Here is a 22,857-nt window from a genome sequence, read left to right as displayed (position 1 = left end):
CCAATTTTCTCCTTTGCATCTTCCTCTAAAACCAGATATTTTGGTTTAGTAAGGGTGAAATGTTCATAGTCTTCAGTCTCTCAATTTGGCAGCATGGCTCATTGATCCAATCCATTTCTTCCCTTTCCCAGCAAGTGGTTAACTTTGGGAGGCATAGCACGAGGAAGTCTTATGCTGGCAAATGGGAATGATTCTCTCATTGGATGCAGGCTAGAGGGGAATCTTTTTGGCCTACTCTTCCTTTGATCCTGGAATACTTGGCTGATTTGCTTCCAGGTGGTCTTGTTTTACTCTGTCAAGAGCCATGCTTCAGCAGTTTTTTTTAGCACTTTCTCTCACCCCTGATGAAAAGGTTTCTCAGAGATGCTTGCAACTTTATCTCCCAGAAGGGCACCTACAGCAGCCCGGAATCTTAATTTTGTTTGAGAAACTTACTCTTCCTCCTGAGTCAACTGCCATTGCAGATTCCAAGTTTCTCTCTTGGAAGACTGCCTTCCTCTTTTTTTCAGCAAGGAGAGTCTCTGAGCTGCAAGCTTTGGCTGTGGAGCATTTGTCCTCTGTCACTACTTTCCCAGGATTTCATGCTGTGACTGATCAATTTCATCCCTGTGTAGTTACTACAGCTCTGCACATCACTCTTAATCGGTACCAAAACGCTTTCTCCATTCCTCAGGCATCCTCTCACTTTCCAAGATTTCATTAAACAATCTAGTTAAAAACTCCACTACCATTTCACCTCAACACCTCCATGCTTCCACAGGTATGTCATCTGGACCAACAGCCTTTCCATTCTTCATCCTCTTCATAGCTATCCTTACTTCCTCCTTGCTAATCCACTGCACTTCATGATTCACTGTCCACACATCATCCAACTTTCTTTCTCCATCAGCGCCTCAAAGTACTTTCATCTGCTCAACACACACTCCTTGCATGAGAGTACGTTGCCCTCATCCGTTGTCACCCTTACCTGCTGCACATCTTTACTAGCTTGGTCCCTCTGCCTAGCCAGCTGGTACAGGTCTTTCTCCCTTTGTGTCCAACCTTTCATAACTCTTCATACGCCATATCCATCGCCACCTCTTTGCCATGCACTTAATCTTATACTCTTGTCTACTTCATCTCTCTGACAATCCCACTTAAGCCACCAGGACTACTTTACCACATTTCCTTGTACTCCTGACAGGTTAGGGCAAGAAACTGATAATGGTGTCTGCTGCATTGCTTTGTAGCACTGACCACCTGACATCAGACTCCAGGCGATAACAGCCAATTGCAGGACAGCATTGACTCTGGTATTTAGGCCAGCTGAGGGCTACCACAGCAGGGATAACCCACAGGTGATTACTGCAGCAGTGAATACACTAACATCTTACATTTTATGCTAAGTGTACATAACTGTACTTTCTGAGGAGTCGTTTACTTCCAGGGATTTTCTCTGCCTGAAAACAGAGTGCCTGAATATTGTGGGCAGTTGCCAGCTGCTGATACAGGCTCTAACAAATTTTATACTGCAACTCTGGCATGTCTTCCTATATTGATAGAGGTATGTCGGTTGCAGATGGTCATACTACTGATTAACATCACAAGTTCTACACCTTGTGATTTTTGAGGATGAATGCTTGCCTGAATGTTGAGCCTTTGCCAAACTCCCTAGGCCAGGGCCTAGAATGTTTCAGTAAGATCTTGCAAAAGTCTCCAGACTGGTTCTTGTTTACATAAGGTTTTTGACCCTTATAGGTTCATAGGTTCATACTAGGCTATCTGCCCGAGGGCATTTATAAGCCTAGCCCATTGTTTTGTGGCTTACGCCACCCCTTTAGTATGGGGAACTATACCCATTATTTTGCTGTGCCTCTGTCTAGCAGTGACACTGAGGTAATTCCTGGGATATATCTGCGATCTCCCATCCATTGGTCAAGATTTCTCTTGAACAAGGCCAGCGAGGTGCTCTGCCTCACATGTACCGGGATTTTGTTCCACAGCATAGGGAGTCTTTGGGTGATGAATCTATCTCTCCAGCACGTCCTATTAATAGCCATGTCGAGGTTTAAGTCTCCCGCCCTTGTGGCTTTGATGGATCTAGATTTTTTGAGGTGAAGCATATTCATCAAATCTGGGTTTGACATGGCCTTGTATGTTAGGCAAAGGTCACCTCTGAGCAAGCGTGTTTACTGAATAGAGCTGGAGTTCTTTCAGTCGGGCAGCATAGGACAGATTTTTGAGACCCTTTATCCTTTTGGTGAGTAACTTTTGTGGCCTCTCCAGCTGCTGCAAGTGTCGGGTCAGATACATTCCGAATGGGGCATTGTACTCCATCATTGGTCTGATGAGTGATGAGTAAAGGGAGACTGACCTCCCTTGATCTAGATGAGAATCCCTTCATGATAAGGTGGGCAATGTAGAAGGACTTCCTAACTACTTTAGCTACATGGGTGTCGAATGACAGACTACTATCAACCTGGGTCCCCAGGTCCCTGATAACTTCTTCTGTGCTCAGTGGATTGCCACCTATTTGGTAGCTAGGGGTAACCTTGTTTTTCCCGAAGGGTATGACTATGCATTTTTTGGCATTTAACTTTAGGCCGTGGCTCTGGCACCAGTTATCCGTTTCTGTGAGACCCTTCTGAAGGATATCTGTGTCAGATGTGTTTTCTACTATGGCCCAGTTTGCAGTCATCTGCAAACTTTGTCAGCCATAACCCTCCTGTGTTTGCTTGTACTTGAAAAGTAGATGCCAAACAAGAGTGGGCCCAGGACTGAGCCCTGTGGGACACCACTTGTGACAGGCTTTGAGTCTGACATGGCGCCAGCAACTCTGACCCTGTGGGTTCTGTCACTCAGCCAGTTTGCAACCCATCTTGTGATGTATGGGTTAACATTTAAGCTGATGAGTTTTTCAATGATACCCGAGTGGGGTATTGTATCGAAGGCCTTAGCCAGATCGAGGTAGGCTGTATGGACTGCCTTTCCCTCATCAATGGCTTTGGTGACTGTTTCGAAAAAGTCAACCAAGTTTAAAAGGCATGATCTGCCTTTGACAAAGCCAAACTGGGTTGGATCCAAAGTCTGCAAATTCCCTATGTCTTTATTTATGAGGTCCATTATGATCCTCTCCATGGCTTTGCAGATAAGGCTTGTCAAGCTAATGGGCCGGTAATTTCCAGGGTCTGTGGAGGCACCGCCTTTGAAGTGGGACCACAGTTGCAGTGCGCCACTCCCTGGGTACGTATCCAGAGGTAAGACTTTGATTAAACAGCTGTCCTAGCTGTGGGTTTAATTCCTCATTGAGTTCGTGGAGCACACAGCCGGGGACACCATCGGGTCCCATGAACTTATAATGCAGGGCAAGCCTTGACTGTTTCATTAGGCCCTACAGAACTTAACAGGAACAGTGTGGCTATTGCAGTAAAATACTATGTAGAAGCCTCCCACCCCAGGAGGAGGTGGTCTGCTTGCTTTATACTCCTTTGTAAATGTCCTATCTTCATCTGGTAGTTGTAACCAGTAGTAAGGATATGTTGGCTACAGGTTTCCCCAGCAGATGCCCTGTCGTTCAGGGGAGACTTGGCTCTCTTGAAGGGACCATTTCACTGGCAGGCTGCATAGGTTTTGGATGCTGAAAAGAGGGGCTGCAAAGCTGTTGAGGTATGGGCCCCCTCCCCAGATGCCCAAGAACTTGTAGGAACCAGACTTGAGCCTTTGTCCTCAGACCACAGGCTTTGATTCAGGCACACTATTCCTTTGCTTAGAAAAATCCAGTGTTAAATCTAAATATCCTGGTAGAAATTCAAAGGTACTGAACTCAAAGGTATTTTGCCAATGTTAATGGAAAGTAAATATTTTTCAGGTGGGATGAATTTACTTCAAACCACATTGTGTTTTGAGCCCCAAATTGTCAGATTATATCCATATGTTGTCCAGAAACCCCATCCCAAATGATGTAGAGTAGGATTCTTGGTTTGGCAGAAAGTTGCACCTTTGTAGCCTTTGGGGCTTAACTGTCAAGTTTCACATGCTTTAGTACCAACTGCTGTCCATAAGCAGTTGAGAAGTAAGGCAGGGGGGATGGAGGGCAAAACTTTAAGAACGTGCTGCACATGTGCAACATTGATTCTTAGTTTGCTAGTCACTTGTGTGGCTCTGAAGCTTTAGATGCATAGCAGATGCTAGGGTGTCTAGACGAGCCCGACTGAGGGGCTGTCTCCTTCCTGTTTTAAAGCTTTGCTTAGCTTCTGTTTTTGGGACCTCTCCTGAAAGGATTCAAAAAGGTGTGGATGACCCCCCCCCCCCAACCAAGATGTGCCATATTCACCCTTTCTCACAGGCAAAATAAAGTGAAAGGGGACAAGTTTACAAAAATGGCAAACCTAGCTTTGGAGGTTGACTGGGAGTGGGGTGGCTGTTTTTAGACTTTCCCAATCCAACTCCCTTCATCATCCTTTCACTGGGAGGGAGATTTATAAAACAGTGGGAAGAACAGGCAAGGTTTGATAAACATTGTTGCATGCCAAACTTCTGAAACCAGGTTGCTTCACCTGGTATCCTAACACTTTAGAAATATTGACTTGCTCCATTTGGACCAGTTTCAGACTGATTTCAGTTTTAATAAACTGAAAACAGTTTTGCTGATTTGTGACTTGAGTTTAAAGCTCATATGGGGAGTCTACCTTGCCTCCTTTTTTTTTTCCAAGGTAGAATTTTTACTCTAAACAAAAGGGTTAGTTTGAAGTGATTAGCAAGTTTACTTTGTGCCAAGCTATCTCCTGGTTTTCTCCGAACTTAAATGAGGATTCTCCATACTGTGAGTATCCAAGACAGCTGGGCTGTTTCTGAAAGCTGTATTTCCTTCACTGATACTTCATTCCTTATGAAGGTAAGACAGGTGTGGTACAAGCTAGATTCCTTTTGCTAGAACCGTTCTGCAGTGGATCCTGGATTTCTCTTGCTTCTCCCATATACAGTAAACTCTTAACTGGAACCCAAGCAACTTGTGCACTCTAGCAACAAAATACAGTACAATTTTCTTGTTGCACTTTTGCCCCCCCCACAGAAACCTCTTTTAGTATGAGGTTAAAGGAATGAGTGTTCTTCCTCTGCAACCTGAAGTCAAACCAAACAAATATAGGGTACAGTATTAGTAGTCATTAATAGTAATTCTCAATCGGAAGCTAGTTCTCTGGCATCTACCAATCCCCATGGGTGCAGGTTGAGTTTACTGTTGCAGTGTTACTGCACCACTTTTAAGGTATAGTAGAGTTGTGATTTAAATTTGCATAACAATAAATGTTCAAATAACTGCTGCAGTAGCCTTTCATTCCATTTCACCCACCCCCCCCTAGCATTAATCTCTAAGAGCTCATGTCTCTGCTGGCATGCAAGTTCTGAAGGGCTTGGTGCCCATACTACCCTTCAGCTCTGCTGAAGCTGATGGTGATTTGAGGTGTGTGGAAAATGTTAAGCTTTGGAAGTTTAGCTGGCTGCTGTATTCTTAAGCTATAGTTTTTGTAGCTGTTATTGCTGCATTGGTTATATGAACATAAACTGTTAGGAACATGGTTATTTCATTTGTCTGTAGCTTCACCTGAGTAGTCTGGAGAAGTAGCATTCTTTAAAAGGTGAGCTGCATGTGGGGTGCCCCAGGTAGTCTATTAGCAAAAGCAAAGGCCAAATAAATTTTTAAAATGAATTGTGCCCATTTTAGGCTAGGTTCAAATGACAAATGCCACCATAGCAGGCATAAGCGAGCAAAATCTGATGGTAATGCTACTCTATGCTAGAAGTCTAAACCTCAAAATGCAGTAATTCGAGGCACTCCTCCTTAAAGGAGAACATGGACATCTGTGCAGTAACGCTGGTTCAAGGCTCCAGAGAGTAATCCTGTCATCAGGCTATAACTCATACTATACCTTTAGGCCACCTAACCTGGACCAAAACTCTAAAAGGTGTCCATATTCAAATATCCACACCTCCAGGTAGTTGCTAAACATAATTGATCCAAAATTATCCCAAGTGCAACTAACACTGGGCAAGACTGCAATCCAGGTTGTAGCTTGTTACAGATCCCCCACCATGCCCCAGGATGCCCACTCCACGTTTCTTGATATATTGGGTAATATTAAGGTACAGCCAAATACCCTAATGGGTGTTCAACTACCCCATCATCCACTGGGAAAACTACTCCTGTGCTAATTTGTTCAATACTCTCTGGAATAATACATTCCAACTCCCTGGATAAGCTTGTCCATACCACCACCAGAGGCAGCAGTATCCTGTACCCGGCTATTACCAATATGGGCAACTGTTCCATGCCAGAGGTAAACTCCTTGCTGGTCCATATCCGACCACAAGCTAATCACCCTAGACATCAGTATCCCTCCCATCCCCCCATTAAGGAAATAACCATAAACTTCTCCAAAGCCAACTTCATGCTTAAGACAGAAGTGGCAGACCACCTCACCCATACATTCACAAAATTGAGGTATGACTGAATCCTTTACAAATACCTTGTATAAGCACGAGTGCATGGGTCTTGCCATCCCCAACAGAACCAAGACGCTAGCCTCCAAAAAAAAAAAAAAAGGTAGCCAGTCTGGTGGTCACCTGCCATAAACTTTACAACAGAAGGAAAAAGCTGTTGCAGAAAGTGTAAAATCTCCTGATTGCAGGAACTCCTTGGTCTGCTTCGGTAAGGAGCAGTGATCTCTCAAAATCCTCCAGAGCTTAAAGAAAATCACCCCTGACTTTCTGAAGATAACCACAAAGCATTTAACGGCTGTAACCACAAAGCATTTAATGGCTGTTAATCTCAATGGCAACACTAATTTACTCGGCTACAGCACAATGGCACTAAATGTACAGAACCAACTGCCAACATCCTGCCAGGTTCAGTGCAAACTTCACCCCCTAAAGGGCCATCACAATACCAGAAGAATGCAAAGCCCCTGTAGTCACAGAAGCACAAGTAGACTGTACTCTCCCAAAGCCAAGAACACAGCATCCTTGGGACCTGACAACATCCCAGGCTGCGTTCTGCATGGACAGAATGAACTGGCACACATGTACCATGTTCAGTCGCAGCCTCACTTCAGGCTTTGCATACAGAGTGGCACACAGCTCACTTCGCTGCCTTTCAGAATGCACAAAGCCAGGTTATCCCACTCCACAAAGGGGGTGCCACACCAGACCTTGAACTGCTGCCCCATTAGCCCGACAAGCCTGGTCTGCAAGGCCTTGGAATGTTTAATCTTGGAGCTTGTAAACAAGGACATGGGTAATGTCCAAACTATGGACCCCACTCTGTTTGGGTTTAAGGGTAGGTCATGTCTCCTTAACCTGAATGACTTTGAAGCAGTCACCAGAGCTGTGGGTAAGGTGGTGCGCACAGCCTATATTGACCTTGCCAAGGCTTTAGACACCATCCCACACACTGGAATTGTAAATTAAACTCACTAGACTGGGCATAAATCCCTATGTCACAAGATGAATGGCCACCTGGCTCACTGACAGAACCCACATTGTGAAAGTAGCAGACTCTAAATCCAACTTCAGACCAGTGACAAGTGGAGTACTACAGGGTTCAGTCCTGGGTCCTCTACTGTTTGGCATCTGCTTCACAGAAGTCCAGGCTAATACAGCTGGTCTTTGACAAAAGTTTAAAGATGACTGTAAACTAGGTGCCTTAATCGCCTAATTATGTGGACATCCTACAAAGGGGCCTCACTAAGACCAAGAAGTGCATTGTCATCCCCGGGGGGGGGGGGGGGGTGAGTGTACCCATCAACTACCACATGGGCAGTAGCCAACACTGAAGTGTGATAAGAGACCTTGGGGCACAGGTGGACAGTCTCCTTTGATCACATTGGCACACTGGTTGGGAAATCTTACATGGCACACCTAATCACAAAGGGGTTTACCTCAAGAAAGAGGTCCTTGTTCCTCTCCTCATCCCTCATCAGACCCATTAGAGTACAAAACCCTGTTTGACATGTACCTCTTAAGACATCTACAATAACTAGAAAGGCCCCAGAAATACCTTGCTAAGAGGACTACTGGCTTCAAACAGATACCATATGCAGGCTCACTCCAGTTCTACTCTGCTTATTGCCTACTCTGAGGTGTCCTCTGCCTATCATACAAAGCCATGTCAAACCCACTTCTGTTGGATGTAATGCACTTAAAGAAACCCAATATCTCAGAGCCACACGCTCCAGGGACCTAAACCTCGCCACCACAAAGAGAACATGCTAGGGATAGATTCCTGTCCCAGAAACTTGCCATGCTCTGGAACAGACTACCAGTTCGTCAAGCAAAGCTCCTCATTAGCCCTAAAAGACAAATGTAGACAGTTGGATGGGAAATTGGAATTTCACCCCAGGGATCACTGCTAGACAGGAGTGCAGGAAAATAACTTTCTTGGGTGACAAAAGCCAGGGAACTTTTTGGCTAAGCTTGTGTAGTACCTACCTGTGAGCCTATGCTAGAAAAACAATTTTCCCCTTTGAATTGTCTGAGGTATGCACTGCCTCTTGTGGAAATATGTTTTGGTTTTCTTTCTTTTTTTTTTTTTTTTTTTTTTTTTTTTTGTGTGGTAATCTCTGCTGTAAGAATATCTGAATTATCCTGACATGCATAGAATGTATTTGAGGGTTATTTGTTGTGCCATCCCTTTATGCCAAAAAGTCTAAACCAGGCCAGCCTTCTGGTGGTTTAGAGGCCACAGTAAGGGGTAGGTTCTTGTCTATTGGTGTTTTATGTTAAGCTGCTACCTGGACAGAACCCAAGGTCAACTTTTTTGCCTTTGTGCTGAACAAGACTGTTGCCTATTTATTAAATCATTTGGGAGTCTTAATTTCTGGATCCCATTACATGGCAAATAGTTGCCCGAAAAGGATATGGTGATTCCTCACCAGACGTTCTGCTGTTGACCTGCTAGAAGCAGCTACCTTTTAGATGTGTGTTGTTCTGCTGCAGTTATCACACTTGGGTTATCCTGCCATCAGGCGTAAGATGCAGCAGACACCATTTTCTTCAGTCTTTTTTGCCGCGTGGTGCCCAAAGCAGAAGCAGTTCACAGGTGCCGGTCGGCTAGCTCCTGAGATTTTCAAATCTAATTTCAGCCCGAAGTCTTCTCTGAAGCTAAGTATCCTGTTGGGGAAACTCTTCTTGCCTCTGACCGATGTCAAAGTGGTTAATTGCATTTCTTGTGGGAAGCAAATACCTCCTAAAGATTTTCATTCTTATCGTATTCCTTGCCTAGGCCCAGACAACAATGTCTGTTGGTTTTGTGCTAGGTTCAACAAATGTACAAGCGTCGGCAGATTTCGCCCGACATTATTTTGGCAGAAAATTTAGCTGTAGCATGTCATTGAAGCAACCGACATCAGCAATGATTAAAAAACGCAAGGATAAGGACAGGCAACCAAGGCCTCAGCAAGGCCTGCCGCCGGTTCTGCTGTTTTCAGCGAGGTGCCTACGTAGCCCCTGACTACTGCTGATTTAGAAATTGACTGCCTCGCAGACCGTATCAGCTGGGCCTCGAGCCGGTTCCTCCTCCACCCCTCTGACGCCAATCCTGGCGGTGATCCAGCGATTTTGGACAGGCTTTCAGTTTCTGAAGGGGTCTTCAAACAGACAATTATCTCAAGTCTTATGCTTAACTTGAAGCCCCCTTAAGTTAGGAAACCTGGTCCACAGACCTCCCCCCCACAGGCCTCTATGCCTAAAAAACAGATGCTTAAGATGGCTGAGGATGAAATTACCCTTATCAGGGGTTCCCAACCCCCTCTTGACAAAAGGCCTAGACTGGAGGAAGATTATCCTTCCTCTGACCAAGCATCCATTTCCTCTGCTAACTCAGATGCTGGAGTCCATTCCCTCTGTCACCCCCCCCGAAGACTACTCTTTTGGGGAAACTCTACACACCATGAGGGAACACTTCCACTGGGAAGGCCAAGATTACTCTGTAAGAAAAGACTCCGTGAGTTTCTTCTTCCACAGCGTAGACCCCTTGCAATTCCTCCAGTTTTAGACATTTTGGATGAGGTTTACACCAAATCTAGTCTAAACCCAGATTCCTTTCCTCCTGCACCAACTAAACCAGACAGATACTACAGAGTCCTTGATTCTCATAAGTTTCTATATAAAAGCCCTGTTGCAGACCCCAAAACAATTTCCTAGGGTCCCAAAGGGGATAAGGCCTCTACTGCTAAGAATCCACTAACTTCTGAAAGATTCCAGAGCATTAGAAAGATGGGGGAAGAAAGTGTCTACGTCTGCCACTTTGGTCATGAGGGCCTTAAACTGCCAATTCCACATGCTAAACTACCAGCAGTGCTTGATTACATAGTTAAAGCAGAAAATGATCCCTCAGACAGATCAACCTGATTTCAAAGAGATGCAGGATTTGCTGCGTGCAGCAGAACAGGTGGGAAAGCATACCTTAGTGTGGTTTTTGATTCATTGGTAGCCTCGTGTAGAGCAGCTGTCACAGGATCTGTAATGTGTAGACATGCTTGGCTAAAAGAGCAAGCCTTACCAGAACATGTCAAACTGCTATTGGATGCTCCATTGCAGAAAGATGTGTTCTTTGGTGTCAAAGCAGAGGAGGTTTTAAAGAAAATGGAAGAAAAGGCAAAATCTATGCCGACTGGTAAAGATTTGTTACAGGTACAACCTCCTCGTTTCAGCAGAAACTGGCCATCAAACTGGTCCTTTCCTGCATCAGACCTACCCAAAGGGGTAGGTACTGATGCCCAAGGGGTAGAGGCCAGCCACAAGTTTCTTTCGGGCCTAGACAATGTCATACAAGAGGTGGAGACATAAGATCTCAACCCTTCAGGAAACAAATACAATGACTTCCCTCTTCACCTGCCAAGCAAAATTGCCCTGGCAGCACCTTTGGGATGAAAACTGGCTCTTTCCACAAAATTGGCGCATCGTAACAAAGGACAAATGGGTTCTGGATATCATTATCCAAGGATACAGATTTCATTTTCACACTTTACCACGGATGAGAGGCATGCCAAATCTGCCTCCAAAACAATGGGCAGAGGCAGAAACACAAATTTCAGCTCTCATGGATATGAAAGCAATTCAAAAGGTACCTACAAAGGAGCAAGGTCATAGTTTTTACTCAAGACTATTCCTAGTACCAAGAAAGGACAAAGCCTGGAGACCCATTTTAGACCTCTCAATTCTAAACTCTTACCTGGAGGTACCCAAATTCGAAATGCTCACACTAAGGCAGCTTCTTCCCATGCTGGGCAAGGAGTCTTGGCTGGTAACATTGTACCTCAGAGGCATACCTGCATGTCCCTATTAGACAAGATTGCAGAAGATGCCTCAGAGTTTTGGTAGGTAATTCTCTGCATTGCCCTTTGGCTTATCTAGTGCACCCAGAGTATTTACGAAATGCCTGGCATCAGTAATTGCATACTGCAGACAACTAGGAGTACAGATTTATTCCTATCTGGACGACTGATCCAAGCGGACAGCAAGGCCATTATATTACAGCATCTGGCATTTGTAACAGCTGCCAAGTTGCCTAGGGTACACAGTAAAAGTCAAAGCTAATACCCTCAAGACATAATATTCTTGGGTGCCAGCTTAAATACAACGGCCCAGATGGCTTATCTCACGCCATACTCAGTACTTCAAAAAGATGGCAACTTTTACCCAGCTCACTGCAAGGAAAATCCTGCAGGCATTGGGGTTCATGGCATCCTGCATTCAACCAATTCCACATGCAAAGCTGCATATGAGGAAATTACAATGGTACCTGAAAAGTATATGGACTTAACACAGGCACAGCCTCGAAAGTATACCTCTCGTTCCTTGCCTTCAAAAAGTTCCAATGGTGGACTCAAGCATGTCAAATAAACAAGGGTTTTCCTTTTGTCTTACCTCCAGCAAACCAAACTATGGCAACAGATTCTTCAGACTACGCCTGGGGAGCACACATGGCAGGACAGTGCGTACAGGGCAAATGGTCTGCAAAACAAATGCATCTACACATCAACCAAAAGGAGATGCTAGCTGTGCAAAATGCACTGACTGTCTTCAAGGACCTCTTGCATCCAGGGCAACCAATAAGGACAGGCAACACCACAGTTATGTGGTACATAAACGGGGAGGAACACACTCCTACCTTTTATGCAGACAGCAATGACCTTGTGGAACACAGCATTGACTTACCAAGTACAACTGCAAGCACAATTCCTGCCAGCACAATTCCTGCCAGGAAAGGAAAACATATTGGCAGACTAAGCAGAAATTTGGCAGATCCTCACGAGTGGAGACTACACCCACAAGTATTTTCAATGATTCAAAGGTGGGGACGCCCAGACATAGATCTATTTGCCTCCCCTAACAATTGTCAACTACAGAAATTTTGCACAAGGACTTGTCATTCCCTAGCCTGGAAAGTGGACGCCTTATCATTCAGTTGGACAGCACTGACAGTCTGACTTCCCACCACTACCTCTCTTGACCAAGGTATTACTGAAAGTCGGATCAGAGACCACAAATGATCCTCATTGCTCCGGACTGGCCACGTCAGCACTGGTACCCATTACTAAGGACCTTGACTCGCAGCCCTCCATGGATCTTGCCTCATTTCCCACTTCTGACTCATCAAAACTCTCGGATCCTTCACAGTCCGCTCAGGACTTTAAATTTAGCTGCATGGAGAATACCTTGAACCATCAATGAACACTTCTCTCAAAGGACGTCCTGAATGTCATTTTGGAGGCCAGGAGGCCCAGCGCCAGAAAAACTTACTCGGACCAATAGAAAAGATTTTGTGCATGGAACCAGGCTAAAGGCCAAAATCCTTTGATACCAAACATTCCTCAAATACTGCAATACTTAACTGCGATGCTACACAAAGGCCTTTCTCATCCATTAAGATCATGCTTCAGCCATTTCAGCTCAATATAATACGGATCCTCCCATTCTCGCACCCTTTACTAAGGCAGTTTCTCAGAGGGGCTAAGAATATTAAGACCCCCCCCCCCCAGAACACCCCCAGTGCCAGCTTGGGACCTCAGCTTCGTTTTAGAAAAAATTAACACTGCCTTCTCAGCAGAACTACAATACTTGTCCTGGAAAACTGCTCTGTTGCTGGCTATCTCCTCCACACGCAGGGTCTCAGAACTACAGGCACTTATTGCAGTGGAACCTTTCATCATTTTCCATCAGGAAGAGTCTCTTTACAAACTAACCCTACCTTTATGCCAAAGGTAGCATCCAGTGTGGCGTTGAATCAGACAATTCATTTACCCACCTTTTATCCAAACCCCCAGAATAAAGGAGAGACTCCTTCACTCTGGACTTTCACAGACAGCTACGTTACTATTTGGATAAGACAAAGACCTTCAGAAAAACTGACTCTTTGTATCCTATGCTGCCGATTCACAAGTAAAGGCCTTTTCAAAACAGACCATCTCCAAATGGATAGCCCATTGTATCCGCTTTTGCTACTCACACCATGGGAAAGCAGTGCCTGTTAATATTGGGTCCCATTCTACCAGGGCTACAGCAACCTCAGCAGCCTTTCTCAGGGGGGTTCCAACCAAGGACATTCTGGAGGCAGCTACTTGGGAGTTCAGTACACACCTTTACCAAGCACTACCACCTTCCGTTATACTCTAAAACCAGAGCTGGTTTTGCCACTGCAGTTCTGCAGGGCATCCTAGCTTTACCTAACCCAGTTTAGTACCAGCCACCCATCCATAGCTTTGGGATTCAACCCAAGTGTGACTGCAGCAGTATAACACTAACATAGTACAGTTTTGTACCTACCATAAATGTAGATGTTAGTGTATGTACTGCTGCAGTCCAGGTTACCCTCCCACCATCCCCTCTACATACCAGGGTGTTATAACTCCATGTACATCAATCTATTGGATGCATGTCTATATGGTGTATTTGCGAACAGCTAGTACTTTTTGTTTATCTACCAAGGTATTTCTACATAGTTTGTTTTGCCTTCCTAGTTGGGGGCACCTGACATTTGGGGCAAGAAGAACTGAAGAAAATGGCATCTGCTGCCTTGTTTGTTTTTTGTCCCCCCCCCCCCGTCACAACTGACGTCTGGGAACAAGTGATTACAACAGACGCCATCCCAAGACTTTGGATTCGGCTTACTGCGGGACTGCTTGACTGCAGCAGTATATACACTAACATCTACATTTATGGTAGGTAAAAAACTACTTTATAACTTCAGGCACTATAGACTGGACAAGAACTAGAGGCAGGGCAGGATTTACTGCACCCATCTTGAAGGGTATGATACCAGACTTGCAAAGTGTTTTAATGCAGGACTCTGGCAATCCAAAAAGATATGACAGTAGCACTGACTTGTACGAGGATTGTAGTATGGTTGTATCAACATTAGAATTGTCTCGATGGCAGATGGTGTTGCAGCTTGCGATGCTTACTAGAAAAGTTGTTGTCAAGGATGTGGTAACTTTGCTCTTATCCTACTTTCATGCACAAGGTGGTGACAAGTCTTTCTAAGTCGGGCAGTTAACCTAATGTTCTTCCTCACACGCAGGGAGATAAAAAAAAAAAAAAAAAAATAAAAAATCTTTCCTACCCCGGATGTGCACTTAAATGAGACTTGAAATGGACAAGTAAAGGATTTTAATCCAGTGTTTCAATTAAGACTCCTTCATAAACAACTTAAATAAATAACAAGGATGGAGAAGCATTTTTCTGATCGTGTTACACTGCTGCAGTCATCACACTTGGGTTATCTTGCAGTCAGGCGGTCCCACAGTTGACCAGAGTTCCAAAGTCTTGGTCTGGCATCGGTTGCTGTCCCTTCCCTGACAGTGCAACAGGGGTATACAAGAGGCATCAGACACCATTTTCTTTAGTCTTTCTTGCTGCACGGTGCCCGAAGCAGAAGCAGTTTGCAAGTGCCGGTCGGTCAACTCCTGAGATTTTCAAATTGAATTTCAGACCGAAGTCTTCAATAAAGCTAAGTACCCCCCTTGGGGAACCTTTTCTTGCCTCAGTCCGATGTCAGAAAAAGTTATTTCATTTCTTGAGAAGCAAATACCTCAAGGACTTTCGTTCTTGTATTCCTTGCCTAGGCCCTGACCATGACATCACTGGTTGTCTGTTGTGCTAGGTTTAATAAACGAGCTATCGAACGTTTGATTTCACCCGACTTTACTTTGGTAGGAAATTTTAATTATACCATGCCGTCGGAGCAGCTGATTAACCAGCATGCATAAAAAAACGCAAGGATAAGGACTGGCAGCCTAGAACCAAACCAGACTCCCAGGCCTCTACTGGGCCTGTCGCCGGTTCTTCAGTCTTCAGTGAGGTGCCTACCCAGCCCCTGACCACTGATTTAGAACCAGTCTGTTTCTGATTCACAAGAGAGCACTAGGCCGCTGCAGCCTTCTTCATTAGACCCTTCCGACTCCAGAGCCAAAGGAGATTCTGGTGCAGTAGAAACACCTTTGGTTGCTGAAGGTGTCTTCAGACAGACTACACTCTCCATTAAATCTTATGCTAAGCTAAAAACTCCATTAAAACCAAAACTGACCATCAGTCTCCAGTGCAAGGCCACATACCTAAAACTGATGCTTAAGATGGCTGAAGATTTAATTACCCCCTCCTGATTGAAAGCCAAGACAGAAGGAAGATGCTTCCTCTGACCAGTTTCCATTTCTTCAGATACTTCAGAGGAACAGGAATACAATTTTTTTTTCCCCCGCACTTAAGATGCTGAAGTCTATTCCCTCAGCATCTCCTCTAGAAGACTACTCATTTGGAGAAACTTTACATACCATCAGGGAACATTTTCACTGGGAAGGCCAGGATTACTCTGATTATAAGAAGGGTCTGAGTTCATTTTACTTCCCCAGCACAGGCCGCTTGCAATCCCTCCTGTTAGACATTGTGGATGATTATTTAGAATCTAATCTTAATCCAGACTCTCTACCTCCTGCTCCAGCCAAACCAGACAGAGTCCCTGACTCGCAAGTTCCTATATAAAAGCCCTGTTGCTGACCCAGAAACCATTTCCCAGGGTCCCAAAAGGGTTAAGGCCTCTATTGCAAAAAAATCTTGTACCCTCAAAGGGATTCCAGAGCACTACATAGATGGGGAAAGAGAAGGTATACACCTCAGTTACTCTAGCTACGAGAGCCTTGAATTACCAGTTCCACATGCTGAAATGTCAATTCCTGATGTCTCAAAACAAAAAATGAGCGCACATTCAGAGCAGCCTGATTTTAAGGAGATGCAGGATCTCTTGCATGCAGCTGAACAGGTGGGCAAACATACTTTACAATGTGGATTTGATTCATTGGAAGCTTCCTGTAGAGCAGCAGTGACTGGGTCTGTCATACGTAGGCATGCTTGGTTAAAAGAACAAACCCTACCAGATCCAGTTACAGCAAAGTTACTGGATGCACCTTTAAAACGGGATGCTTTATTTGGTGTAAAAGCAGAAGAGGTTTTGAAGAAAATGGAGGATAAGGCAAAATCTATGCAGACTGTCGGATTTTTATACAGGTTCAATCCCCTCGCTTCAGCAGAAATTGGCCAGCAAAAAACAGGTCCTTTCCAGCATTTGACAGACCACAGAGGGGCCAAATACAGACACCCAAGGGGCAGAGGTCTCAAGGCCCTTAACCTCACCAATTGAGAGCCACTACCCAGAAAGGGGGGGGGGGAGACGGGCCCCAAACTAACAGAAGACAAACAATGACTAAATCCTCAGACTGCCAAGCAAATTTCTCTTGGCAGCTCCCTTAGGAGGAAAATTAGCTCTTTTTGCAGACAGCTGGCACATCATCACAAAAGACAAATGGGTCCTAAACATTGTTTCACAAGGATACAAATTCCACTTTCACACCTTACCAAGGATAAAAGGAATGCCAAACCTGCCACCAAATCAATGGGTGGAGGCGCAAAAAGAAATTACAGCTGTCTTGAACATGAGAGCCATTCAACAGGTACCTACACAGGAGCAAGGCCAAGGATTTTACTCAAACTCTTTCTAGTCCCCAAAAAGGACAAAGCCTGGAGACCCATTCTGGACCTTTCAATTCTAACCCCCTATCTCAAAGTACCCAAATTCAAGATGCCCACACTACAGCAGCTTCTTCCCATGCTGGGCAAGAAGGCTTTGCTAGTAATGTTGGATCTCAGAGGCATACCTGCATTTCCCCATCAGACAAAATTGCAGAAGATACCTCAGTTTCATTGCAGGTTCAACTCATTATCAATTCTCTGCACTGCCCTTTGGCTTACCTACTGCACCCATGCTCTTCACAAAATGCCTAGCACCAGTAATTGCGTACTGCAGACTAAGAGGAATTCAAATATACCCATACCTGGACGACTGCCTTATTCAAGCAGAAAGCAAGGATGTTCTTTTTAAAGCATCTGGCGTTTGTCAAACACCTTTTAAGTTGCCTAGGGTACACAGTAAACTAAAAATTCAAAACTAGTGCCCTCAGAACATAACATTCCTGGGTGCTAGCTTGAATGCAATGGCCTAGATGGCTTGCCTCATGCCAGACTAGCAACAGCTGACTCAATGCTTCAAAATGATGGCAACAAAGACCCAACTCCCTGCAAGAAAAATTCTGCAGGCCTTGGGATTCATGGCATCTTGCATACCCTTAGTATCATTTGCAAAACTGCATATGAGGAAATTACAATGGTACCTGAAAAGCTTATGGACTCAGCGCAGCCACAGCTTGGAAACAATACCACTCATTCCCTGCCTGCAACAGGAGTTTCTATGGTGGATACAGGCATGTCACCTCAAGGGTCAGTCTTTCACCTTACCCACAGCCAGGCAGACTTAGCACAGCAGATGTGTCTACTATGCCTGGGGGAGCACACATGGCAGGACAGTGCATTCAGGGCAGATGGGCTACAGATCAAAGGCATCTGCATATCGATCAAAAAGAAATACCCAACAGCTTTCAAGGACCTCTTGCATCCAGGACATCTAATAGACTGACAACACCACAGTAATGTGGTACATAAACAAGGGGGCACGCACTCCTACCCCTTATGCAGGCAAGCAATTACCTTGTGGAACACAGCACTAACTTACCAAGTTCAACGAGCACAATTCCTGCCAGGAAAGAAACACATTGGCAGATGACCTAAGCAGAAACATCATGAATCCCCACGAGTGGAAACTGGTTCCACAAGTATTTGCAATAACTCAAAAATGGGGGCACCCAGACATCTGTTTGCTAACCCACTTCGAAAATTTCGCAGACATTCCATCCACTAGCTTGGAAAGTGGATGCTTTCTCATTCAGTTGGAAACCATTAACAGTATATGCATTTCCTCCACTGCCTCTTCTAGCAAAGGTGCTGCTGAAAGTCAAATTAGAGACTCCACAAATGATGCTCTTTGCTCCAGACTGGCCACGCCAACGCTGGTATCAAATACTAAGGAACATGGACCACCATGGATTTTACCCCAAATTCCTCACCTGCTCACTCAGCAAAACAATCTGATTCTACACAGCCAGCTCAAGACCTTTACATCTGGCTGCATGGCAAATTACCTAAACCAGCCAACACCTGTTATGATGTTATGGATGTCATTCTGGAGGCCAGAAGGCCCAGCACCAGGAAAACCTATTCAGACAAATGGAGAAGATTTTTAGCCTGGAACCAGGCTAAAGGCCAAAACCCACTTGCTTCAGACATTCCTCAGATTCTACAATATTTAACTGAGATGCTGCACATTCCTCAGATTCTACAATATTTAACTGAGATGCTGCACAAAGGACTTTCCTTTTCATCTATTAAGATCCACGCCTCGGCGATTTCAGTTCACTATAACACTGATCCTCTCTTTTCATATCCACTCCTAAGACAGTACCTCAAAGGGGCTAAGAACATAAGACCGCCCAGGAGAGCACCAACTTGGGATCTCAACTTTGTTCTGGAAAGACTTGGATTACCGCCCTTTGAACCAGCTACTTCAACTGATTTAAAGTTTCTTTCATGGAAAACTGCTCTGCTACTAGCAATAACTTCAGCTAAGAGTCTGAGCTAGAAGCCCTAATGGCAGTGGAGCCTTTCCTTATTTTTCATCAAGACAGTCACTCTACTGACTAACCCTTAATGCCAAAGGTGGTATCTAGTGTGGCCTTAAACCAAACGATTCATTTTATCCACCTTTTTTCCAAATGCCCAGAACAAAGGAGACACTCCTGCACTCTGGACATTCACAGGCAATTATGTTACTACTAGGATAAAACTAAGGCTATCTCAAAACAGACCATTTCAAAATGGATAGGACATTGCATACGTTTTTGTTTCCCACATCATGGGAAACCGGTACATACTAGCATTAGGTTTCACTCCAGGGCTACAGCTACATACACTGCCTTTCTCAGGGGGGTACCATCCAAGGATATTTTGGAAGCTGCAACTTGGAGCTCAGTGCACAACTTCACCAAGCACCATCTGTTGCGTGTCTACTCTTAAGACTAGAGCTGGCTTTGCCACTGTGGTTCTGCAGGGCCTACTAGCTTCTCCAAACCCTGTTTAACTCAACCACCCATCCTTAGCTTTGGGATTCAACCCAAGTGTGACTGCAGCAGTGTAACATGATGAACATAGTGCAGTTTTGTACCTAACATAAATGTAGATATTGAAGTGTTCACACTGCTGCAGTCCAGGTTACCCTTCCTCCATCCCCTCTGAACTAGCTGAACCTTTCTATCTCATACAACCTTTGGTGTATTTGCTTGTAACTGAAGGTATTTGTATTTTTCTGTAAATTTCTTTGGCAATATGTATTGCTCTCCTATTAGGGGCATGACATTTGGGGCAAGAAATTGAAGAAAATGGCATCTGATGCCTCTTGTATACCCCTGGCGCACTGGGAAGAAGCGACCGCAACGCCAGACCAAGACTTGAACTCTGGCAGACTGCGGGACCGCCTGACTGCCATCTAGTTATGGTAGGTACAAAACTACCTTTTTTCAGGTAGTAAGTGCCTTGGAGTATGTTGTGGGGAGGTGGCAGTGATGTTTGTCTAGCCTGCAAAGTGCCATAATTGAAGTATTGGTGTCACTTTTTTCATTTTGGGAGGATTCTTTTTGTCCTTTTGCATTTAGTTGCAGAAGGATTTAGAGCATTCTGATGGGCCTACTTGATGGTAGCCTGTATAATAGTGTAATGTATGCAGAGTGACTCAAAATGTGAGGGCAACAAGACTAGTGCATTGTTTAACCATTTAACCAAACGTTCTTTTGCTATGGTAGTTAATTGTATGTGAAGTATTGGGTTAATTATGGCTTCTTGGTGGCATTAACAAGCTTATGGTGGGTGACAGCAAGCACCAACTGAAATTACCAAATGGAGTAGGCCAAGGGTAAAGAAGCTTGTTTGATGGCAAACTAGAGTAGACTATTGCTTCAGTGTACAGTTTGGGCCACTTATCACTAAGGTTTTTTTCAGAATTTTCTCTTGTGACTTGTTATAGTTTTCCTCGGCCTGTGACTGTTGAGCCTATGGAACAATTTGATGATGAAGAAGGTCTGCCAGAGAAACTTATGGTGAAGAACAATGCATATCATGCGTGAGTATTTAACATGTTTTTGTACTTTGCATAGCGCTCTCAGCTGTAGACTTGTGTGGTGGTACATTGGGTGCAAAATTTAGTACTTGTAGCTGCCGAAGCGTTTCTCGCTGGCATAATTAGACAAGGACTGTAAAAAAAAAAAAAAAAAAAAAAGAAGCTATGCAAAGCTTCAAAGTGATAACAAAGTAGCTTGCCACACTTGGTTTTAAATTGGTATTTGTACAATATGGCTGCTGTTGGTATTTTTAGGCTATCTAATTTAAGAGGGCGATACTGTGAAGCTGTCATTGAACAAAAGTCCGTGTTCTATTACGTGCTCAAATTTATACATACTGTTTTTTAATTTAATAGCAAAGGATTTTGTGCTGACCCCCCCCCCCCCCCCAAAATCCAAGTGTACATCCACAACTGTTACCTCATTAGAATTTCCCAGCACCAGGCTTTTCAGCACACACCAGTTTCTCCATTCTTTATCTGAAAAAATGGGGCTGTTTAACTGTCACAATGCCTTAACTTTAAAACTTCCAAGCACTTCTCAACTGACTGCCCCTTTGGAAAGATTGCTCTACATGCAAAAAAACTGGGAACTGTTCATCGTGCATACAGCTGCAGTCATTACAGATGAGTTATCCTGCGGTCAGGTGGGTCCTTGGTCGGCTGAATTCCAAAGTCTAGGTCTGGCGTCTGTTGTCGCTTCTTCCCTGACGTCAGTGCGGCAGGGGTATAAGAGGCAGCCGATGCCATCTTCAGTCTGTCTTGCCACACGGTGCCAGAAGCAGTTCGCAAGTGCCGGTCGGCCAGCTCCTGAAACTTACGAAAATATTTCAGCCAAAGTCTTCTTGAAAGCTAAGTATCCCGTTGGGGAAACTTTTCTTGCCTCAGACCGATGTCAAAGTTTAATTGCATTTCATGTGGGAAGCAAATACCACATAAGGATTTCCACTCTGTTTACCTTGCTTAGGCCCAGACCACGGAGTTTCTGCCTGCCATTTTTGCACTAGATTCAACAAGCACACTAAGCGCCGGGCAGAGTTCACCCTTCACTATTGGTAAATTTAATTATATTATGTCGTCTGATACTCAGACTCCAGTTTTGAGTAAAAGATGCAAAGATAAGGACCGACATACGAGGTCCCCACCGACTGACACCACACTAAGGCAGACTACCGGTTCTCAGCGAGGCACCTACGCAGCCCCTGTGTACCGATGACACATTACTGGTGTCTTCAGTACCCGAGGTCGCAGGCTCCTCTGTCCCCATTCCTACTACAGATACCGATGCCACTCTTGGTGGGGAAACTCAGTTTAGACAGGCCTGCCATTTCTCAAGTTGTCTTCTGGCCTTCCTCCTCTATTAAAGCTTTCACTAAATCTGAAGCGGCCATGAAAACAAAGACCCCCTCAAGGCCCCATGCCTAAAAAAACAGATGCTCAAAATGGCTGAGGATTTGATTACTCTTTTTTTTATCAGGGGTTCTCAACCCCCCTCTGACAAAAGGCCCAGATTAGAGGAAGGCTACCCTTCCTCAGATCAAGCCTCTATTACCTCTGAACATTGAGGACCAGGATTATGCAGAGTCTCCTTTTGAAGACTGATGCAGAGGAGTCTATTCCCTCGGTCCCCCCCCCCCCCCCACAGGACTACTCTTTTGGGGAAATCCTACATACATTGAGGGAACACTTTCACTGGGAAGGCCAAGATTACTCTGATTCCAAGAAAAGTCTCAGGGATTTTCTTTTGCTCCCCCAGCGTAGGCCCCTGGCTATCCCTCCTGTTTTAGATATGTTGGATGTGTACACAGAAGCCGGCCTTAATCCAGATTCTTTGCCTCCAGCTCCTGTTAAACCAGACTGGTATTACCGGGTTCCTGATTCACACCAGTTCCTATACAAAAGCCGTACTGCTGACCCAGAAACTATTTCACAGGGTCCCAAGGGAATTAAGGCCTCTACTGCTAAAAACCCATTACCTTCAGAAAGATTCCAGAGCTTTAGAAAGGTGGGGGGGGGAAGGTGTACACCTCTGCCACTTTAACCATGAGGGCATTAAACTGTCAGTTCTATATGTTAAAGTATCAACAGTTTTTGTTATCTCAGTTGAAAAGCAAAATGACACAACCAGAACCAGTTGAGTTGCAGGATTTGTTGCATGGTGCAGAGCAAGTGGGTAAACATAGCTTGCTGTGTGGTTTTGATGCTTTAGAGGCCTCGTGTAGAGCTGCTGTTACGGGGTCTGTTATATGTAGACATGCTTGGCTCAGAGCAAG

General features: G+C 44.7%; 2 protein-coding genes across 9 annotated transcripts in view; both read left to right on the top strand.

Annotated features, from left to right (window-relative positions):
* Window positions 1–22,857, top strand: part of LOC122789416 — a 1,105,687-nt gene that overhangs the window by 178,635 nt on the left and 904,195 nt on the right. The window lies entirely within an intron of this gene.
* NONO (non-POU domain containing octamer binding) overlaps window positions 1–22,857 on the top strand; it is a 677,532-nt gene that overhangs the window by 62,520 nt on the left and 592,155 nt on the right. For all 7 annotated transcript variants that reach the window (XM_044056848.1, XM_044056846.1, XM_044056852.1 and 4 more), the window contains exon 5: window positions 20,492–20,587. In XM_044056848.1, coding sequence (XP_043912783.1) covers window positions 20,492–20,587 — 96 coding nt within the window. The remainder of the gene's footprint in view (window positions 1–20,491; window positions 20,588–22,857) is intronic.

Source organism: Protopterus annectens, chromosome 14.part0 (genome assembly GCF_019279795.1).
Source record: "Protopterus annectens isolate FY-2018-M chromosome 14.part0, PAN1.0, whole genome shotgun sequence".
NCBI lineage: Eukaryota > Metazoa > Chordata > Ceratodontiformes > Protopteridae > Protopterus > Protopterus annectens.
The sequence above is the reverse complement of the archived record's forward strand: the minus strand, read 5'-3'. Positions and strand labels throughout refer to the sequence as shown.